Below are 16,394 nucleotides of genomic sequence, written 5' to 3' on the forward strand. Positions count from 1 at the left end.
AAGGAAGAAAACTATTATAGACCCATGTCAATTCATGGAGTCTTGTCATATGCCACAAAATGATCAAAGATAACATACTATACAAATTTTTACATGACCACTACCAAGAATTCAAATAAACCTATATATTCCACACACTTAACATCCCATATTAGATTTTTTTCTCACCAACTTAGAGATGAACCTTGGTAACCTATCAAAACCCCAATTTTAGAACACATAAAAAAGAAGGGTAGGAGTAGGGAAGACTTATCTCTCCAATTATATGTACTAAAGTGGCCTTCATCACTCATGCCATGATTGCTCCTGTAAAATATCTCCTCCTTTCTCAAAATCCTACAAGAGTTCTCCAAAAATGGAGTAGGTAACACCCCACTTCCTGTTGAAAAACACAATGTAAGGGATATTAAATTGGAAGACTTGGATGGAGAGATGACATTTGTCACCTTCCCATCCTCTCCTCCTTGAGGTATTTTCCATCTTTAAGAGGGGATAACAACTAGGACACCCCATTTCCCAAGTCTTCCCTCGTAAATGAGTTATGGGGGTATCGTGTTGGTACCCTCAATTTATCTATCCTCCAAATGTGTCACTCATCTTAATAAGGACTTTTGGAGATTTAATACAAGTCTTAGGGATTTAATTTAATATCCAATAGGTCCTCAACTCAAGGGTATAGACCCTAGGGGTCAATTATTGTAATTTACATGAAAATTGACTCAAAAACTCATAATGACAAACCTAATAAATTTATCTATATTAAAAAATAAAAAATTATTTCCTTCTATCTATAAAAAATAGTTAAAACTATGACTTATAATAGAGGAAATTAATTTGGAATAGGTTTTTCTCTTTTCTCTCATATTCCTCCTTACTTTCTTGTTCATAGCTAGCACGTTCACAAGCATAGTTAGATCACAATAATAAATTATATTATTTTCTATCAATTTTTTCATCAATTTTACTAGGTAATATAAATTATATTATCATACAATCATCTCATTTATAATACTCCAATCTATCTAACCATCTAAGTAAGAAAAACATTTAATAACTTAGGCTTGTATTAGCGATATACAAGGTAGGGTTTTACAATACGTATATGTATATATATGCATGTATAGATACATATATGTATACATATATATGGAGTAAATAGTGCTTTACCTATTTACATTTTCTTAAGTTTAATTTAGGGTAGCCAAAATTTAATATTTCTAGGTGGTTAGGTAAAGTCTAATACTATTTTATTACCTACATGTAATATTTTGTGTTAGGTGGTTCTACCGACCCTTGAACCTCATTGGTCCTCCCACTTTTATCTTTTCTTTATAAAAAAGGCTTATGTACATTATTTGTCATCTCAATACATTTTCTTCTTTGGTTGAATAGCATCATGTAGGTTGTTTCTCTCATTTTTCAAAGTAGTTTCTTTATTCTTAGGATTGATCCTCATCCCATATTAATTTGCATCTAAACTCCATTTTCCCAAAATTTAAATCTAAAAAAGAGTTGGCTAAAGAAATAGAAAAGCTACCTATGGGGTTTGGGCTCCAAATAATTTCATCATTTTTGTGAATATCAAAGAAAAAAAATCTCCAAGAGCATAAATAAATTTCTATCTACTTTCTTCTCATAAAAAGAAATGTAGCACAAAGAGCTTCCATTTTAGTTGTCTTTCACTCGAGTCAACATAATAAAAAACCTTAAATACAAAGTGTCAAGAGAGAGGGTCCATGCATTATCTAAACAAATGACAAGAGCTAAGAGAAGCACTTGTGATCCAAGTAACCTCCCAAAAATTAATCCTCAACTGATTTTATCTAGATGCCATCAAATACCTTATCTCAAATATTTCCTTGCATTTCATGATATTTTTCCAAATCACTAATCCTTTTGGTAGGGAGGAGAAGAAGATGTCCTCACCCCTAAAAAATTTAGAATTGGTAATTCTTGTCTAATCATTATTTTTGGAGATTGGATTCCATCCTATCTTGGCAAGAAGAGATTTATTGAAAGGTTGAAAATTTTTAAGCCTAATACCCCCAAGATATTTGGGTTTACAAACAATCTCCCATTTAACAAGACTTGGTTTTTCTCTTCCTCAATCCTTATCAAAAATAATTCCTTCTAGATCTATTCAGCTTTATCATCTATAAATACCACAATTTTGAAGAGGAATAAATAGAAAATAGGAATATTTTGGATGGAATCCTTCAACAATTGGAGCTTTCCAAATTGGATTAGGAGCTTACCTTTCCAAATTGAATGTTTTTTGTGGATTATTTTTATAATTCTAAGACAATAGTTATGAGCTAGTTTCATTTTAACCAAAGGTGATCCAAAATGGATTTTAGGGAAAGTCTCTTTTTAACATTCTAGAATGTTAAATTTTTTATCTTTAATACTTTATTCATTATTAAAGAAATATAAAAAGACTTGTGTTATAATTAATATGTTTCCTAATATTTGGGTATACATGTTGAGCTTCATGGATAGAAGATAATTGAAAGAGGATAGTGTTTCAAATAAAATATTTGTGTGATGAAGGGGGGAGTGAGGAAGTTGGCATCATCCCTTTAAGCTTATTCTAGGAGATTAGTCCAACAATGTTCCTTCCAATGACCTCAACAACAAGGATGAATAGATAGGGGAAAGGAGATCACCTTAATAGAGGTCTATTTCATTATGAAAGAAACCTGTAGCAATTTTATTGATCAAAATAGAGAACATTGGAGTAGAAAGACATTAATTGATGAGTTAGATATCTTTATTGTGAAAACCAAACATTTGGAGCATAATGAAATGGAAACTACAACAATTTTTTTTGTTGTTCTCCATTTTATGGAGAGTCTTTTTACTAATTAAGAGAACATTTAATTTTTTTCTTCCTAAAGACAGAGCCTTTTTTATTGATAAAAATAAGGTAGGAGTGAAGAGTTTTAAGGTGATTGACTATCTAATTAATGAAGACTTAACAAAATTTATTGCATAAGCTAATTGTCCCGAAGACAAGAAATTTGTCTGCCTCCTCTTTCTTAGGAATCAAAGAAATGAATGTGTTGTTAATCTATTTTAGGATTTTTCTAGAATAGAAGAAGTCCTTTGTTGTAGCTAGAATATCTCCTTTAACAATATCCCAATATTCATGAAAGAAATCCAAGGGGAATACATTAGGACCAAGCTCTTTATAGGCTCCAAAGGAGAAGACAAGTTATCTAACTTCCTCATTTGAGGCATCTTTTGTTAGGTTGTAGCTATAAAGTCTCTTAGGATATTGGGGATCACATCAAAAAATTAATCTTCTTGACTTACATCTACATCCAAATCCTTGTAGTTTTCTTGGAGGAAGGATAAATGACTTGCACAACTTGTTCATCCTCCCATATATTCCCAATTATATCTTCTTATTTTTTATAGTATTCCTCTTCATGTTCTTTATAGTGGATTGATGAAGAAATAGGTACTCCAATCTACCTCCTATAAGCATTGGACTCTAGATTTCTATTTTCATTTTACTTCTTCTTCTTTAAGAAAGTATTGCCAATCTACTAGATTAGTTGTTTTTATTTAAGAAATATTTCAAGCTCAGTGTTCCCCACAACCATAGCTTCATGAATCACTTTTAAATCAACTAAAATTTACTACCTTTTAAAAAAAATATTACCAAAGTTGTATTGGTTCCAACCTTTAACTTTTACTTTTATTTTCATTAGCTTGTAAGCAACTCTAAACATGGGGGTTCCATCAAAAGGACCATAACACCTATTCAATGATGATGAATAATAAAAACTACTTTATATGATTGATTAAAATGCATTTTTAAATTACTTTTTTAATTAAATTTACGTCCTTTGACACTATATTGATGGTACAATTCATTGGTCTAAATATTCTACTAGAATAATTTTAATTCCATTATGAATGTATGTAAAAAATATTAAATTTTAGATATAGTAAGAAAATAATTTATTTTGGTGAGAGATTTATTAGTTATTTTAGGTTCCAAATTTCATTCAAATTTATCTTTAAATTTTTAAAAGGTATTAGTTTATTTTTTTCCCTTTTGCTAAGTGATCATCCAATACACAATTATATAATAAGTATAGAAATTTTTTTAAAAATGAGATTTGTTGTGTATCATCATGATAGCTCCCTTCTTTCAATTCTATATATCTATTTTTGAGTTATGTTGTTTTATTTGATAGTCCTTCATTTCACACATAGACTCATAGTTACACCAAATTCATTTTTTCATCTCCCAAAGGACCTATCTTGTTTCATAATTTTATCCCTTTATTATCCCAATTAACTATTGTGGGTCGAAAATAGATATCAAGAATTTGCAATTTAATTTTTAAAAAATTCTTATTCTATTCCATTCCAATAGGTCTTTAAGAACACATTTAAGTATAAAATATTTTAGATTTAATACTTCATTTAAAATTGTGATTAGGGTTCAATGTTGTGCACATGTTTAGATAAGTGTGCAAAATTGTATGTCAGTGACAATAAATAAAATTAATTCTCTAATCTTGAGGCAACTATATGTGAGATTCTAATTTCATAATGTACTAATAAATCATTTAGAAACACCTTGCATGGTCAACACTTTCATTTACCTTAAAGACAAGTTGAATCATTTAATTATTTAAACATGCATTTATTTCAATTGCACTATCCATCCCAGTTTTTATGGTAGATTAGATTATTTGTTCATGATGATTTAATAAATTTCCTTAAGATATATTATTTTCCTTATAAGATAAAAAAAAATATAAACTGATTTTTTTGTCATAATTTAAAAAATAAAAATACATTATTCAATATCAAATCTAATAATATTATATAATCTACAAATTATATATAAATAAGATAAACTTTCTTGTAAGTAATTTAAATTGATACATTGAAAAATATATTTTAAAATACTAAATTTATTTATTAATTAAAATTATGTTATTTATTTGAATAAATTTATTCCTGTAATTAAGTGGCCTTTAATCTATTTATGAAGTTGAATATATGCCCTCTAAAAAAACAAAATCCTTCTTACAAATAAAAGATAGCCACCACAACAATCCAAAATAAATTAATCAATTATTATCAAAAAATTTAAATAGATTGCGTTTTGGTTTACATACAGGCTATAAAATCTGAGAAGTCTTCCACCAGTCACATAATATTAATTTTTACGATTAATGCCATTCATAAAAATGTCTTCAATAATAATTAAATATTGAATGGATAACTCCATTAGTCACTCTCGCTAAAAAAAACTAATAAAAATTATGATTTTTTGTTCATAAGGGTTGTGAAACAAACAATGTAATCTTAACATACACAAGAAAATAGCCGGCAATGACTAGAAAGAGACTAGCTGTTAATGAGCCTCCTCTTAATAAGAATTATTAAAGAATACCGTCCATTTTTGTGCTGTCCATACTATTTGTTTCATTCTAATTATTCCAGAATAATATTTAAACTTTATTAATTACATAAATAAATAAATAATTTAATCATTATATACAATTAAATGTGTATTTGTAGGATAAATTATATATTTTATGAAAATATCTTATACCTTCAAAATGATTTCTATTGTATGGGTTTGATCAAGTTCATGATGGCTAATTAGAATCTTCAATACGGCTCTAATATCTTCTAGTGAATAAGAACTAGTGATAATGGCAAAAAAAACATCATTAAATTGGAAGGATATTGTTCTTGGTTGATTCCTTTGACAAAACTATTACAATAATGGATATATATTAAAGAAAACCCTTAAAAATATTCAAGTGTTTTAGATGATTTTAATGCAAATTATCCTCCTTTTTAGTATTTCGAATAAAAAGTGTTTCTATAGTGATTTGAAATTATACTCTTGATTTCTCCATTATATGAATTCAATAAAATTATATTCTTGATTTTGCCATTATATTAATTAAATTGAAATTAAATGCCTTTAACTAGAATGAGATCAATAAATTTCTCAAACATGTACCAGGTTAGTTCATTAGACATTTGAAATTAAAGGATGAATCTTTCATGGCATAGGGTTGAAGTCATGTACATGGGATTCAATAATGACTTGGAAGTGAAAATCATGACATAAGGAATGATTTAATATATATATCAATGTATTGGTAAGAATAATAAGTGATTATTAGTTGGAAAATAAGAGAAAGCATAAATAATTAGTGGATATAATCATATCTCTAGAAATATGTATATATGAGTATGTTTAAAGGATAAGGAAATAGACCTAACATTTAACAAGTATGTCATTTGTTGATATGTAATTTGTTTGAGACATTTCATCAAAATAAACCCAAAACTAAAAGAATTGAAAAATTTAATCATATAAACATATTTTTTAAGGTACACGAACACTCAAAAAATTTCATAAAATATAAATACATAGGCATAGATCATTATATATCAAGTAATATATGCATATGATTTTCTTCACATGCTAGTCATGAATGACATGTGCACTTTATAAGAACTTGGAAAATGGAGAAAATACATGCAATTAATAGCTTATAGCGCTCAAGTAAAATATTCACAATTACATGTTGTTTTAACTCTTACTAAAAATTAGAAAGAAAAGTGGAGAGTAGGGTATGAAAATTTTATTTATTTGAAAAGTGGTCCATTAAAAATCAAATATGTATGATACTTTAGGCATCACAATGTCACTTGGTCAAGATCTATCTAGAAATAATTAATATTCTAAATTATATGTCCTTCTAATTGTTTACAATATAAACATTTATATGTTAACTATAAAATATTTCCCCTTGAATTAGATGCAAGTAATTGGAGGGGAATGAAAAGTAGTACATGAAAATGAAACATAATCATATTGTAAGAAAGTAAACAAAAAAATCATGTTACATATTAAGAGTCATAAATGAATAATGTAGCAAAGTCTATGTAAGACATATAAATCCGTTGATTAGATTGAAAACCAAATGGACTAGAAAAAATCTTTTTAGTAACACAAATATGCCACCAATGTAAAGAACTAAGAGGGGTGAAGTGACCATAGAAGTATATTTAGTTCAAATTTTCACTCAATTTTTTGAAAAATACTAGCTAGTCCTATGTATCGTAAATTCTCCCATTTTCAACTCGTAATCAACTTGAGGTACAAGAACTAAGATTATTTTGCATTTTTATGTTGGTCATAGAGAAAATCCTAATAGACCTGGGAGGAATCTTATACTCCCTTTTTGCATTATTTTGAACTTAGATGAGTAGATGGTAATCACATGCCATTTCCTTAATGTTGTAGTTTGTTTGTTGAAACAAAATGAAATAATTATATTTTTAGATGACTATGATACAAATTAAAGGTATAGTGCTCCATGTCATTTACCTTGGGCAGTGGGTTGATTACATTATTCCAATAGATAAATTGACAAGCAATCAAAGGTATTACTAACATCATGTTAAGTGATTTTCTGTGATATGGTATGCTTGTTAGGTCCATGCATACTTATACCAGTGATGAATTGGGTTGGTATAAAGAAAAGCAAGACAAAAACATATAATTTTATTTTCTCTACTAGCCACTAAATTTGTTTTTTTAAAATCTAATCACATATAGTCCAGTCAAAGTGAGTTACAATGTATTGATATTTTTACAATAGCAACACATTTTATTAGCCTCGATCAATAACCCATGATATTTTAGAGTAGAACATGTAATTACAATAAACAAGGGGTAGTGATGACAAGTAATATACATTAATTTTGTGACTTAAAGACATGGAAAACTTTGTAGGAGAAAATTTCAATAGCTTGGAGTTATATTGGATGTCATGCGTAGATCTAGATAATGTTGGAGAATAATTATAGATGGAAAAGGCTATGTCCTATGTGGGATTTAAATGTAGAATTGTATCCTTCAAATGTTTATTAACATTTTGGCATTCAATTTTTTTGTTAGTTGTTGATAGAGATTAGGTAGGTGTTATAGGTAGTTGGCATGTATATTTGAAGAGATTTTCTACTATACATGAATAAAGATTATGTTATAGAAAAATTTTGGACATAGACAAAAAGATTTAAAATTTGGAATTTAGTTTCTAATTGAAGTAGTTGAATAATTAATATAAGAATCAATGTTGATCAATAGAACTATGATAGGTGTCTTTTCATGTTGAGAAATCTTCTATTGTAGGAATTGAAATAGGTTTGTGAAATTTTATTGTCACACTCTTTTCTCTCTTTCTATGTGTGTATGTTCTCTTGTCTCTCTTCTATATTTTGTCTTAATGTAGACTAATAACGTCCTAAGAATAAACATTAGTTAAGGAAAGACAAGACAAATTCAAAAAAAGTTTAGATAATATAAAAATTGTAAAAAATGTCATAGTGTATATATTAGTTTATTTGTAACTAAACAAGGGTTTCCCCTAGAATATGAATATGAAATTGATATTGGTTATTAAACGTGATAATGCAATTAAGGAATGTAAACCTTAAGATAGACATAGTTATCTCTAGTTGTCAAGTTGATGTGAATATTGCAAGTCCTACAAAATGATTTATCTTTGTTCCAAGACAAGCTTGAGATATGCTAGATAAGTATTTTCAAATTAAAAATAAATAAATAAATGTTTCAATATCGCTAGGTTAACTTCAAGCATTGAAAATGGTCCAGAACAAGAGTTCTCTACAATTAATTTGTATCATATAAAATCACCTTTTAATGCATGAAATTGATATTGGGGTTCCATGATTTCAAAACTAGTTTACACTGCTTCTTGATATTTGAATTTGTGACAATTAGTCCACAGTGTCGATAAACACATTTGCAAAAGTTGCTAAATAATGCCTATACTTTGCTTAATCAAACCACTTTGTTAGCTAATTCAAAAACTATAAAACATTAAATTAAAGATAACAATATACTTATCTATTATTATGTATGTAAATATTGTTGTGATAGAGAATATTAGAATAGTTTATTTGAATGGTGTAAAAGATAGTAAACAAGATTCCAATCTTAAATAATCTTAACCAATTCACATTTGATTTTTATACATTGATGTTCTAAAATAAATTCTCAAATATTTTAAACTTAAAATGATGAACGGTAACTAATGAAAAAATAAAATTATATATATATATATGAATGATTTGCAGAATTTTCCTTATACAATAGGTATCATACAAAGAAAATTACAAATCTAACTGGAAAAAAGAAGAAAAAATTACAACAGAAATGAAGAAAAAATGAAATTGTATTAATTCATTGTACTAATTACATTATGATTCGGGACATTCAAAACCTTATATCCATAGAACATTCGACGTAACATAGATAACAAATAAATGGGAGTTAATATCATTCCAATTACCACTATTGCAGTAATAATGATCCGAAAGATCGAAAAATATTTATGATTAGTAATTACGCCCAAAAATATCATAAATTCTGCTACAAAACCACTCATTCCTGACAATACAAGAATGCTTTTATACAATAGTAACCACAACATGATCACATAATTTATGATGGAAACAAAGCATAACAACCATATCAAAATTGGCGGTGAAAGGGACGGAGATAACAAGTGGTAGTTTGTCGTTCACCTTGGTTAGACTTAACATGCGCACAGATGCATATGTATGAATTCCTGTTACGGTGGAACAAACAGTTTTCCGCAAATCACGCACAGGAGTCTGGTGCATGCGCTAACAATCACAAGATGGAATCTTATCTATATTTCATTCGCATAAAACAATATTGTGTTATTTACTCGCGGACTGTATTCATGTGTCGTTCTGTTGATTTAGACTCTATAAATTCTTCAATGAAGACACGCAATGATACACAACATTCGCATCAAGATGGGCTCCATTGACTAGACGCAGACAGAGACACGCTTAACCTCTGCCGTCCTCTTCTATTCTATATATACTCCCCTACAACGCTTAACATTTACAAATTGCAGCGCTTCTGTTATTCGAGGAGGAGAGTTTTAAGACAGAATGGCAAGTGGAGCTATGTTTAGCATTTGGCGGGCTGTGTTCGTAATTGGTTTTATGTGGGGCTGGTATTGCCCTATGGCTGAGGACGGAACTGCCACATTTTACACTACATATGTCCGTAAGTATATTTTAAACTGCTTTCAAATTTAATGATTTTGAGTATTGCCGTTTGCTGTACTAGTGATTGATTGAACATTTTGATCAAAGGTAGTAACTGGAATTCTTGTTTACGATGAGTTTAATAGAGTTTGGTTTGTTAATTGGCAGCAACGTCGTGCTATGGATTCGACCCATCGCAATTTCCAGCGGGAGATTTGTTTGCGGCGGCAAGTGATGCAATCTGGGACAACGGAGCCGCCTGTGGAAGTAGTTACAGAGTGAGTTGCACTGGCGGGACAAATGAGGGCGTTGCCGTGCCGTGTAAGAGCGGATCGATTGTGGTGAAGATTGTTGATTATTGCCCTGCTGGATGCCGTGGGACCATCGATTTATCTCAAGCTGCCTTCGCTGATATCGCCGATCCTGATGAAGGCAAAATTAATATCAACTATGAACAGTACGTTGCTAACTCACTTTTCTTCGCATCTTCTCCGTAATATAATTTGATATAGCCATTGAATCATTCTTCCTTTGTTTCGCAGGGTTTGAGCATGCCGAGCAACAGTATTATTACGAGTAAATAAAAGCAGCAGCATATATATATTAGCGGATGTTGCCATAAGCCGTAACTACCTTTACTGTTGGCGTGTGATTTAAGAAGAATAATGCTATGAATATGCGTCTTAATGTATAAAACAAAGAATTATTGAATAATGCAGTCTATCTCAGTGCTATCCGTTGTACTTGTTTTTATTATGATCAATTTTGTAGTCCGGTTGGTTGGATCCCAAAATTTTAATAAAAATGATTTTAGGTTTAATATTTTATAGTGAGAAATAAGAGAAGATATTTTACATATTTTGATATTCTTTTTATATTTTAAAAGGGTAAATGTTTTTAATGAGGAGACATTTATTATTACAATAACAGCATAGTTAAAATATATTAATAATATTGATAGTTTATAATATTTTTAAAATTATAATTTTACTAAAACTTGTACTTACAAGATATGTAAAAGTAATTTAATGAGGTTGTATATATAATATTGTGAAGAATTAAAAAATATATTCTAAGAGAATTCTATCATAAGATTGATAATTTTTATTTTCATATTTTAAACTTTTAAATAAACTTTTAGCAAAATTAATAAAAGAATATATTTAAGATTTAGGAAGAATATAATAATAAATGATAAGTTTATCATTTATAATATTATGAATATTCTTCTTTTTATACTTATATTTATTATTGTTTTCTTAACATTTCAAAAACATGAAATTGTTCATTTACAATTTAAACGTGTCATAATTGAATATGGCATTGCAAAAATTAATTTGATTTATAGTTGTATCTAATATATTAAAGGCTTAAAAATACAAAAATGGTCATTTATAGATTCAAAAGTGTGATGATTGAATAGAACATTGTAAATGTATATAGATATTTTTTATTATTTGTTAATAATTTGTTTTATAATTTCATTATCTACAATTTGAAATTTAGAGATAATATATTATAAAGTGTACATATTAAATAATGTTGAGAGACATTCAAGAATGGTGAGAACCATTTACATATCAAAATATTAATATTTACTTATAAACATAATATTCCAAAATAAATGTCACATAAAAATAAATACACTCCCTAAAAAATATAATTTTCGAGTAGATATATAAAAAATAAAATTATACTATAAATAATAGATATATTTTGTATAATTAATCTATCCTTTAATAATTAAAATTTATCAACAAATATTAATCTTTTTAAACAATATTTGATACATTTTTTTATTTTCTTTCAAATTGACATTACCTATTTCTTTGCATAGATGTATTTATCTAAGTACATATTTGATTGAAATTTTATTAAATGTTATTTGCATAGAAAAATCTATTTCTATAATAAAAATGTAACGGGAAATATATATTTTTAAATAGAAGATGTTCGATAATAAAAAAAGATTCCCCACAATTATCTGAAATGCTCCCTTAACATTCCCAACAATTGTCCTGCAGTGTCCATTTTATTGCTTTTTTTCTATAATGTTTTCTCTTTCAGCTCACGTAAGACTCTATTCAAAGATTTCATAAATTTATTTTATTTTTTTATATTTTCTATTCTATAAAATAATAGAGGATATTTTGCTTGTTTCATTAATCTATTCCACGGTGAAAAATATATAAATAATAATATTTTTTTTGTATTAATAATAAGGATTTCAAAATATACAGTTAGACGTAATCAAGTCTGGGCCTCATAGAGGTAGCAAAAAAAGGGGACGAGGCAGGGCCTCACATCGAGGAGATCAAAAGAGAGTATACAGTATAGACATGTTTACTACAAAAGCAGCATCAAAAGGAGACAGACTAAGGCAGGATGCCATCAATGGCATCAACCCAGGTCGTCCATCCCTTATCCCCCTCCATCCAAACAACTTTCTTGTTTTCCTGGATCGGCATGGCAAGCACCTCCTTTTTGGTGTTCTTGTTCCGCCTGATTTCTTGGTTCATTTTGTTCAGGGTCTTGTCAAAAGCTTTGATGTCATCAATGTTCTTTCTCCACTCGTAGCCGTGCTTCATCTCATAAACAAAGAAGGTGGCGTGACCGGTCTTCAGGAACCGCCTAAGCTTGTCTTTATCAATCATCATCATGGTATAGACCTGCAAGAGGATTTTAAAATATGTGAGTTTACGGTAAAACTCAATAAGGGATCGGGGTTTGTCTTGATATTTTTCCTCGTTCCTGCACTTCCAGAGCTGCCACAAGATGTTAGAAGAGAGAATGTACCAAAAAAGATTAGTATCCTTTTTAATCCCATAAATATGTCCAGTCACAATATTCAAAATGGAGTAATCAAGTGGATAAGATATATCAAACATTTCCCAAATTTTCCTGGCAAAAATACAATCGAAAAAGATATGTCTACAAGTTTCAGGCATCTTACAGAATTTACAGTATTCAGTTTGAGCTTCCAAGTTCTTGACAGGGAGTCTGTTCAGCAACAACAGCCATCTAAAGTATTTAATTTTAGGTTCAATGGGCCCCTTCCAAAGGTGGTTAAGGAGTTCCTTCCAGGAACAGCTATCAAGGGAGGTATACCAAAGAGCATTAATATGTTCAATGATGGAGCTGTTATGATTGATAACATTGTAAATATTTTTTGCCTTAATCTTGCTGAAGATGTTACCATCAGGCCATTTGCACTGAAGGAACCTATTGGAATCCACATAGCAGGTCATGGGGAGATCTTTAGTGGCTTTAACAATCATATTATATGTTTTCTTTTGTGAGTCAGGAATGTTAAATTTAGTTTTGAGATCATTCCAAGGCATCAGTTGGTTATGTTCAAATAGGTCAATCAATTGGGATATCCCTTTATTGTTCCAGTACCTGGCAGAGCAGCCTTGTGAGAGGGCTAAGGGCTTTCCCGAGAGCTGTAAGTTCCACCAAATAGATCTTTCGCCATATAGAGTTTGACTATCATGGTAGTCCTTATTGTTTACAAACTTTCTAACCTGTTCCCAAGCCCTCCAAATGGAGCAGAAAACTGCAGATCCATGGACCTTAATAGGAAAGCTACCCATGATTAGATCCGCAAGGGGCAGGCCCTTCCAGGATTTGGCATGCTTAGGGAAACCCATTTCTATGTTGTTTCTAAAAAGGATTTTCCATGGGGAGTCACCCTCCATAGAGTGGAAGATCCATTTAGCGGCAAGAGCAACTCCTTGAATTCTGAGATCCTTCAAGCCCAATCCCCTAAGGAGGCTGTCCGTATGACACCATTGCCACTTAACAGCATGCATTTTCCTAGTTCCTCTGCCATCAGACCAAAGGAATTGTCTAATGGCCTTCTGGGTCTCAAATATCTGATAGTTATTGAACAACCAGGCCGAAGAGAAGTATATGTTATAGGATGAGAGAATTTTCTGGCAAACTTGAACCCTGCTAGCAAGAGAAAGGGAACGATTATGCCACTTATTAAGCTTGGAGTTAATTTTGTCTTTGATCCAAAGCCACATAGCCTTAAGAGAGGGGTCCACAGAAAAGGGAATTCCAAGGTATCTAACCACCAGGTGAGGACCTCCCCATTGATATTGAAATCTATTACTCCAGTCAGGAGGAACTTCATGCCATCCAAGACAGGTAGATTTGGAGTAGGAGATCTTTGCTCCGGATATAATGTAGAATGTCTTAAGTTTGTTTTGAAGCACTTCAAAGTTGCTGTCACAGGCTTCAAAGAAAATAGTAGTGTCATCGGCAAACTGACTGGTGATGAGCTCTTCATTGTTAGGGAGCCGGATACCTCTAACAGCAGGGGACATAGAGTGATCTTTAAGAATATAGTGGAGAGCTTTTGAGGAAATCACAAAAAGGGCAGGGGCTAGGGGGCAGCCCTGTCTGATAGATCTACCCAGAGGGAAGGCCTTGGATAAGGATCCATTGATATCAATCTGGGCAAAAACATCTTTCATCATCATTTTAACAAATTCACAAAATCTGCTAGGAAAACCAAAAGCTTCAAGAGTCATGGTGATGAAATTCCATTCTACTCGATCATAAGCTTTCTCGAAGTCTAAAAGCAGCATGGCAGAGTTTTGCTGGGACTGCTTAGCCCAATGCATAGCTTCCCAGCTAGTTATCACATTTTCTAAAATATACCTTCCCTTAATGAACCCAGTCTGTGTTGAGCCAATAATCTTGGGGAGGATGTTCTGAAGCCGCAGAGTAAGGATTTTCGCTAAAATTTTATAGGAGACATTAAGCAGAGTAATCAGCCTCCAGTTTTTAATAAGAGCTTTATCTCCATCTTTGGGGATGAGTTTGATGATGCCCTTATTGATATTCATACCTAAAGAACCTCTAACTAATGCCACCGAGTATACATTAAGAAGATCATGATAGATCCAACTAATGTTGGCTTTATAGAATTCAGCAGGCAGGCCATCGGGGCTAGGGGCCTTGTCGTTCTGCAGTGAAAGGATTGCTTTCTTGATTTCCCCCACTGTGATCTCAGCAGAGAGGAGAGGAGCATCTTGTTCGGTGATCTTTTTGGGAATAAGGGAGAAGCATTGGTTCCTGATGTTATTTGCTTCCTCAGAATATTCGGATGTAAAGAGATCCTGGTAGTATTTTGCAAAGGCATCTTTTATCATATCTGGGTTGGTAATGTCCTGATTATTGATGATAATTCTGTCAATAGCTTCATTAGTCTGTTTATGCTTCAAAAGATTGAAGAAGAATCTTGATCCCCTGTCTCCGAATTGTAACTAGTTGGCTCGAGATCTAATTTTTGCACCTCGAGTTTTGGCCTGGAGATGTTTACTAAGAGTATCCTTAGCATAGATGAGCTGGGTAGTAAGGTTGAAGTTAGAGGGGTTGGCTTGAATGCGGGATTCAGCAATCTGAAGGTTAGCAGAGAGGGTATTTTCAATGCGTCTATAGTCTTTGGCTCTTTTTTGGCCAATCGTTTTAAGAAAGTTCTGCTAAGAGCTAACATTAAGGTCCCATTTTTCAATATCATTAAGATGAGGATAATGATTTTTATTGATCAAGTTGATAATATTAACAGTGGCTAAGATATCTTCATCTTTCAGAAGACTGGTATTCAGTATGAATTTAGCATCAGCAGACCGACGAGTTGTCAGGGATCTATTGATAATAAAGCTGGTTTTTATGGGGTGATGATCAGAAAGCGTGGTCGATGTGACTAAAACAGAGTTCCCCCATTTATCTGGGAGGATAGAGAAAAAATTCTTATTTGCATAAAACCTATCCAACCTTGAATGTATTCTGTTGTCCCCTTGCTGAAAATTGCACCATGTGTGCCATATTCCAGGTGAAAGATCTTTATTTCCAGCAAGAGGATCAAAGAATAGTTTATTTCTTTTCATTCTATCCCAGTGAAGCTTTTCTCTATCCTTCCAGGTAAAGGGGAGGCCCCCCTCCTTATCTATCTGAGATTCAACCATATTAAAGTCTCCCCCCACAATCCAGGGCAGGTCAGGAAGATCATTAATCCAATCCCAAAGAGATATTCTTTCATTCCAATCATTGGAAGCATAAACAGAGCATATGCCAAAACAATTGTTGTTATGGTTAATGGTAACCCAGACAACTCAATTACATGGGGATATCCCATGATTAGTAATATAGTTACTCCATTTAGGGCTAACAAGAAGAGCAACTCCTCCTCTACCCCTAGAATGAAGGGTGTGATACTTAACTGCATCCTTCCATAGAAAAACCAAATTATTATGGAGGGTGAAATCAACCGCTTT

The 16,394-nt window shown here is 31.1% G+C and overlaps 1 protein-coding gene across 1 annotated transcript; it reads left to right on the plus strand.

The window, feature by feature from the left end:
- The first annotated feature begins 10,008 nt into the window (after window positions 1-10,008).
- Window positions 10,009-10,932, plus strand: LOC131078411 (EG45-like domain containing protein). Its single transcript, XM_059220790.1, has 3 exons — window positions 10,009-10,126; window positions 10,276-10,564; window positions 10,650-10,932. Exons 1-3 carry the CDS (start codon window positions 10,009-10,011, stop codon window positions 10,654-10,656), a joined length of 414 nt encoding a protein of 137 aa, XP_059076773.1. The 3' UTR covers window positions 10,657-10,932.
- Window positions 10,933-16,394: the final 5,462 nt, after the last annotated feature.

This window comes from Cryptomeria japonica, chromosome 5, assembly GCF_030272615.1.
Source record: "Cryptomeria japonica chromosome 5, Sugi_1.0, whole genome shotgun sequence".
NCBI classification, from domain to species: domain Eukaryota; kingdom Viridiplantae; phylum Streptophyta; class Pinopsida; order Cupressales; family Cupressaceae; genus Cryptomeria; species Cryptomeria japonica.

Coding starts and splice junctions, on each gene's coding strand:
- LOC131078411 (XM_059220790.1), top strand. CDS start 10,009: ATGGCAAGTGGAGCTATGTTTAGCATTTGGCGGGCTGTGTTCGTAATT. Junction 10,127..10,275: donor ATTTTACACTACATATGTCC/GTAAGTATATTT, acceptor GTTAATTGGCAG/CAACGTCGTGCTATGGATTC.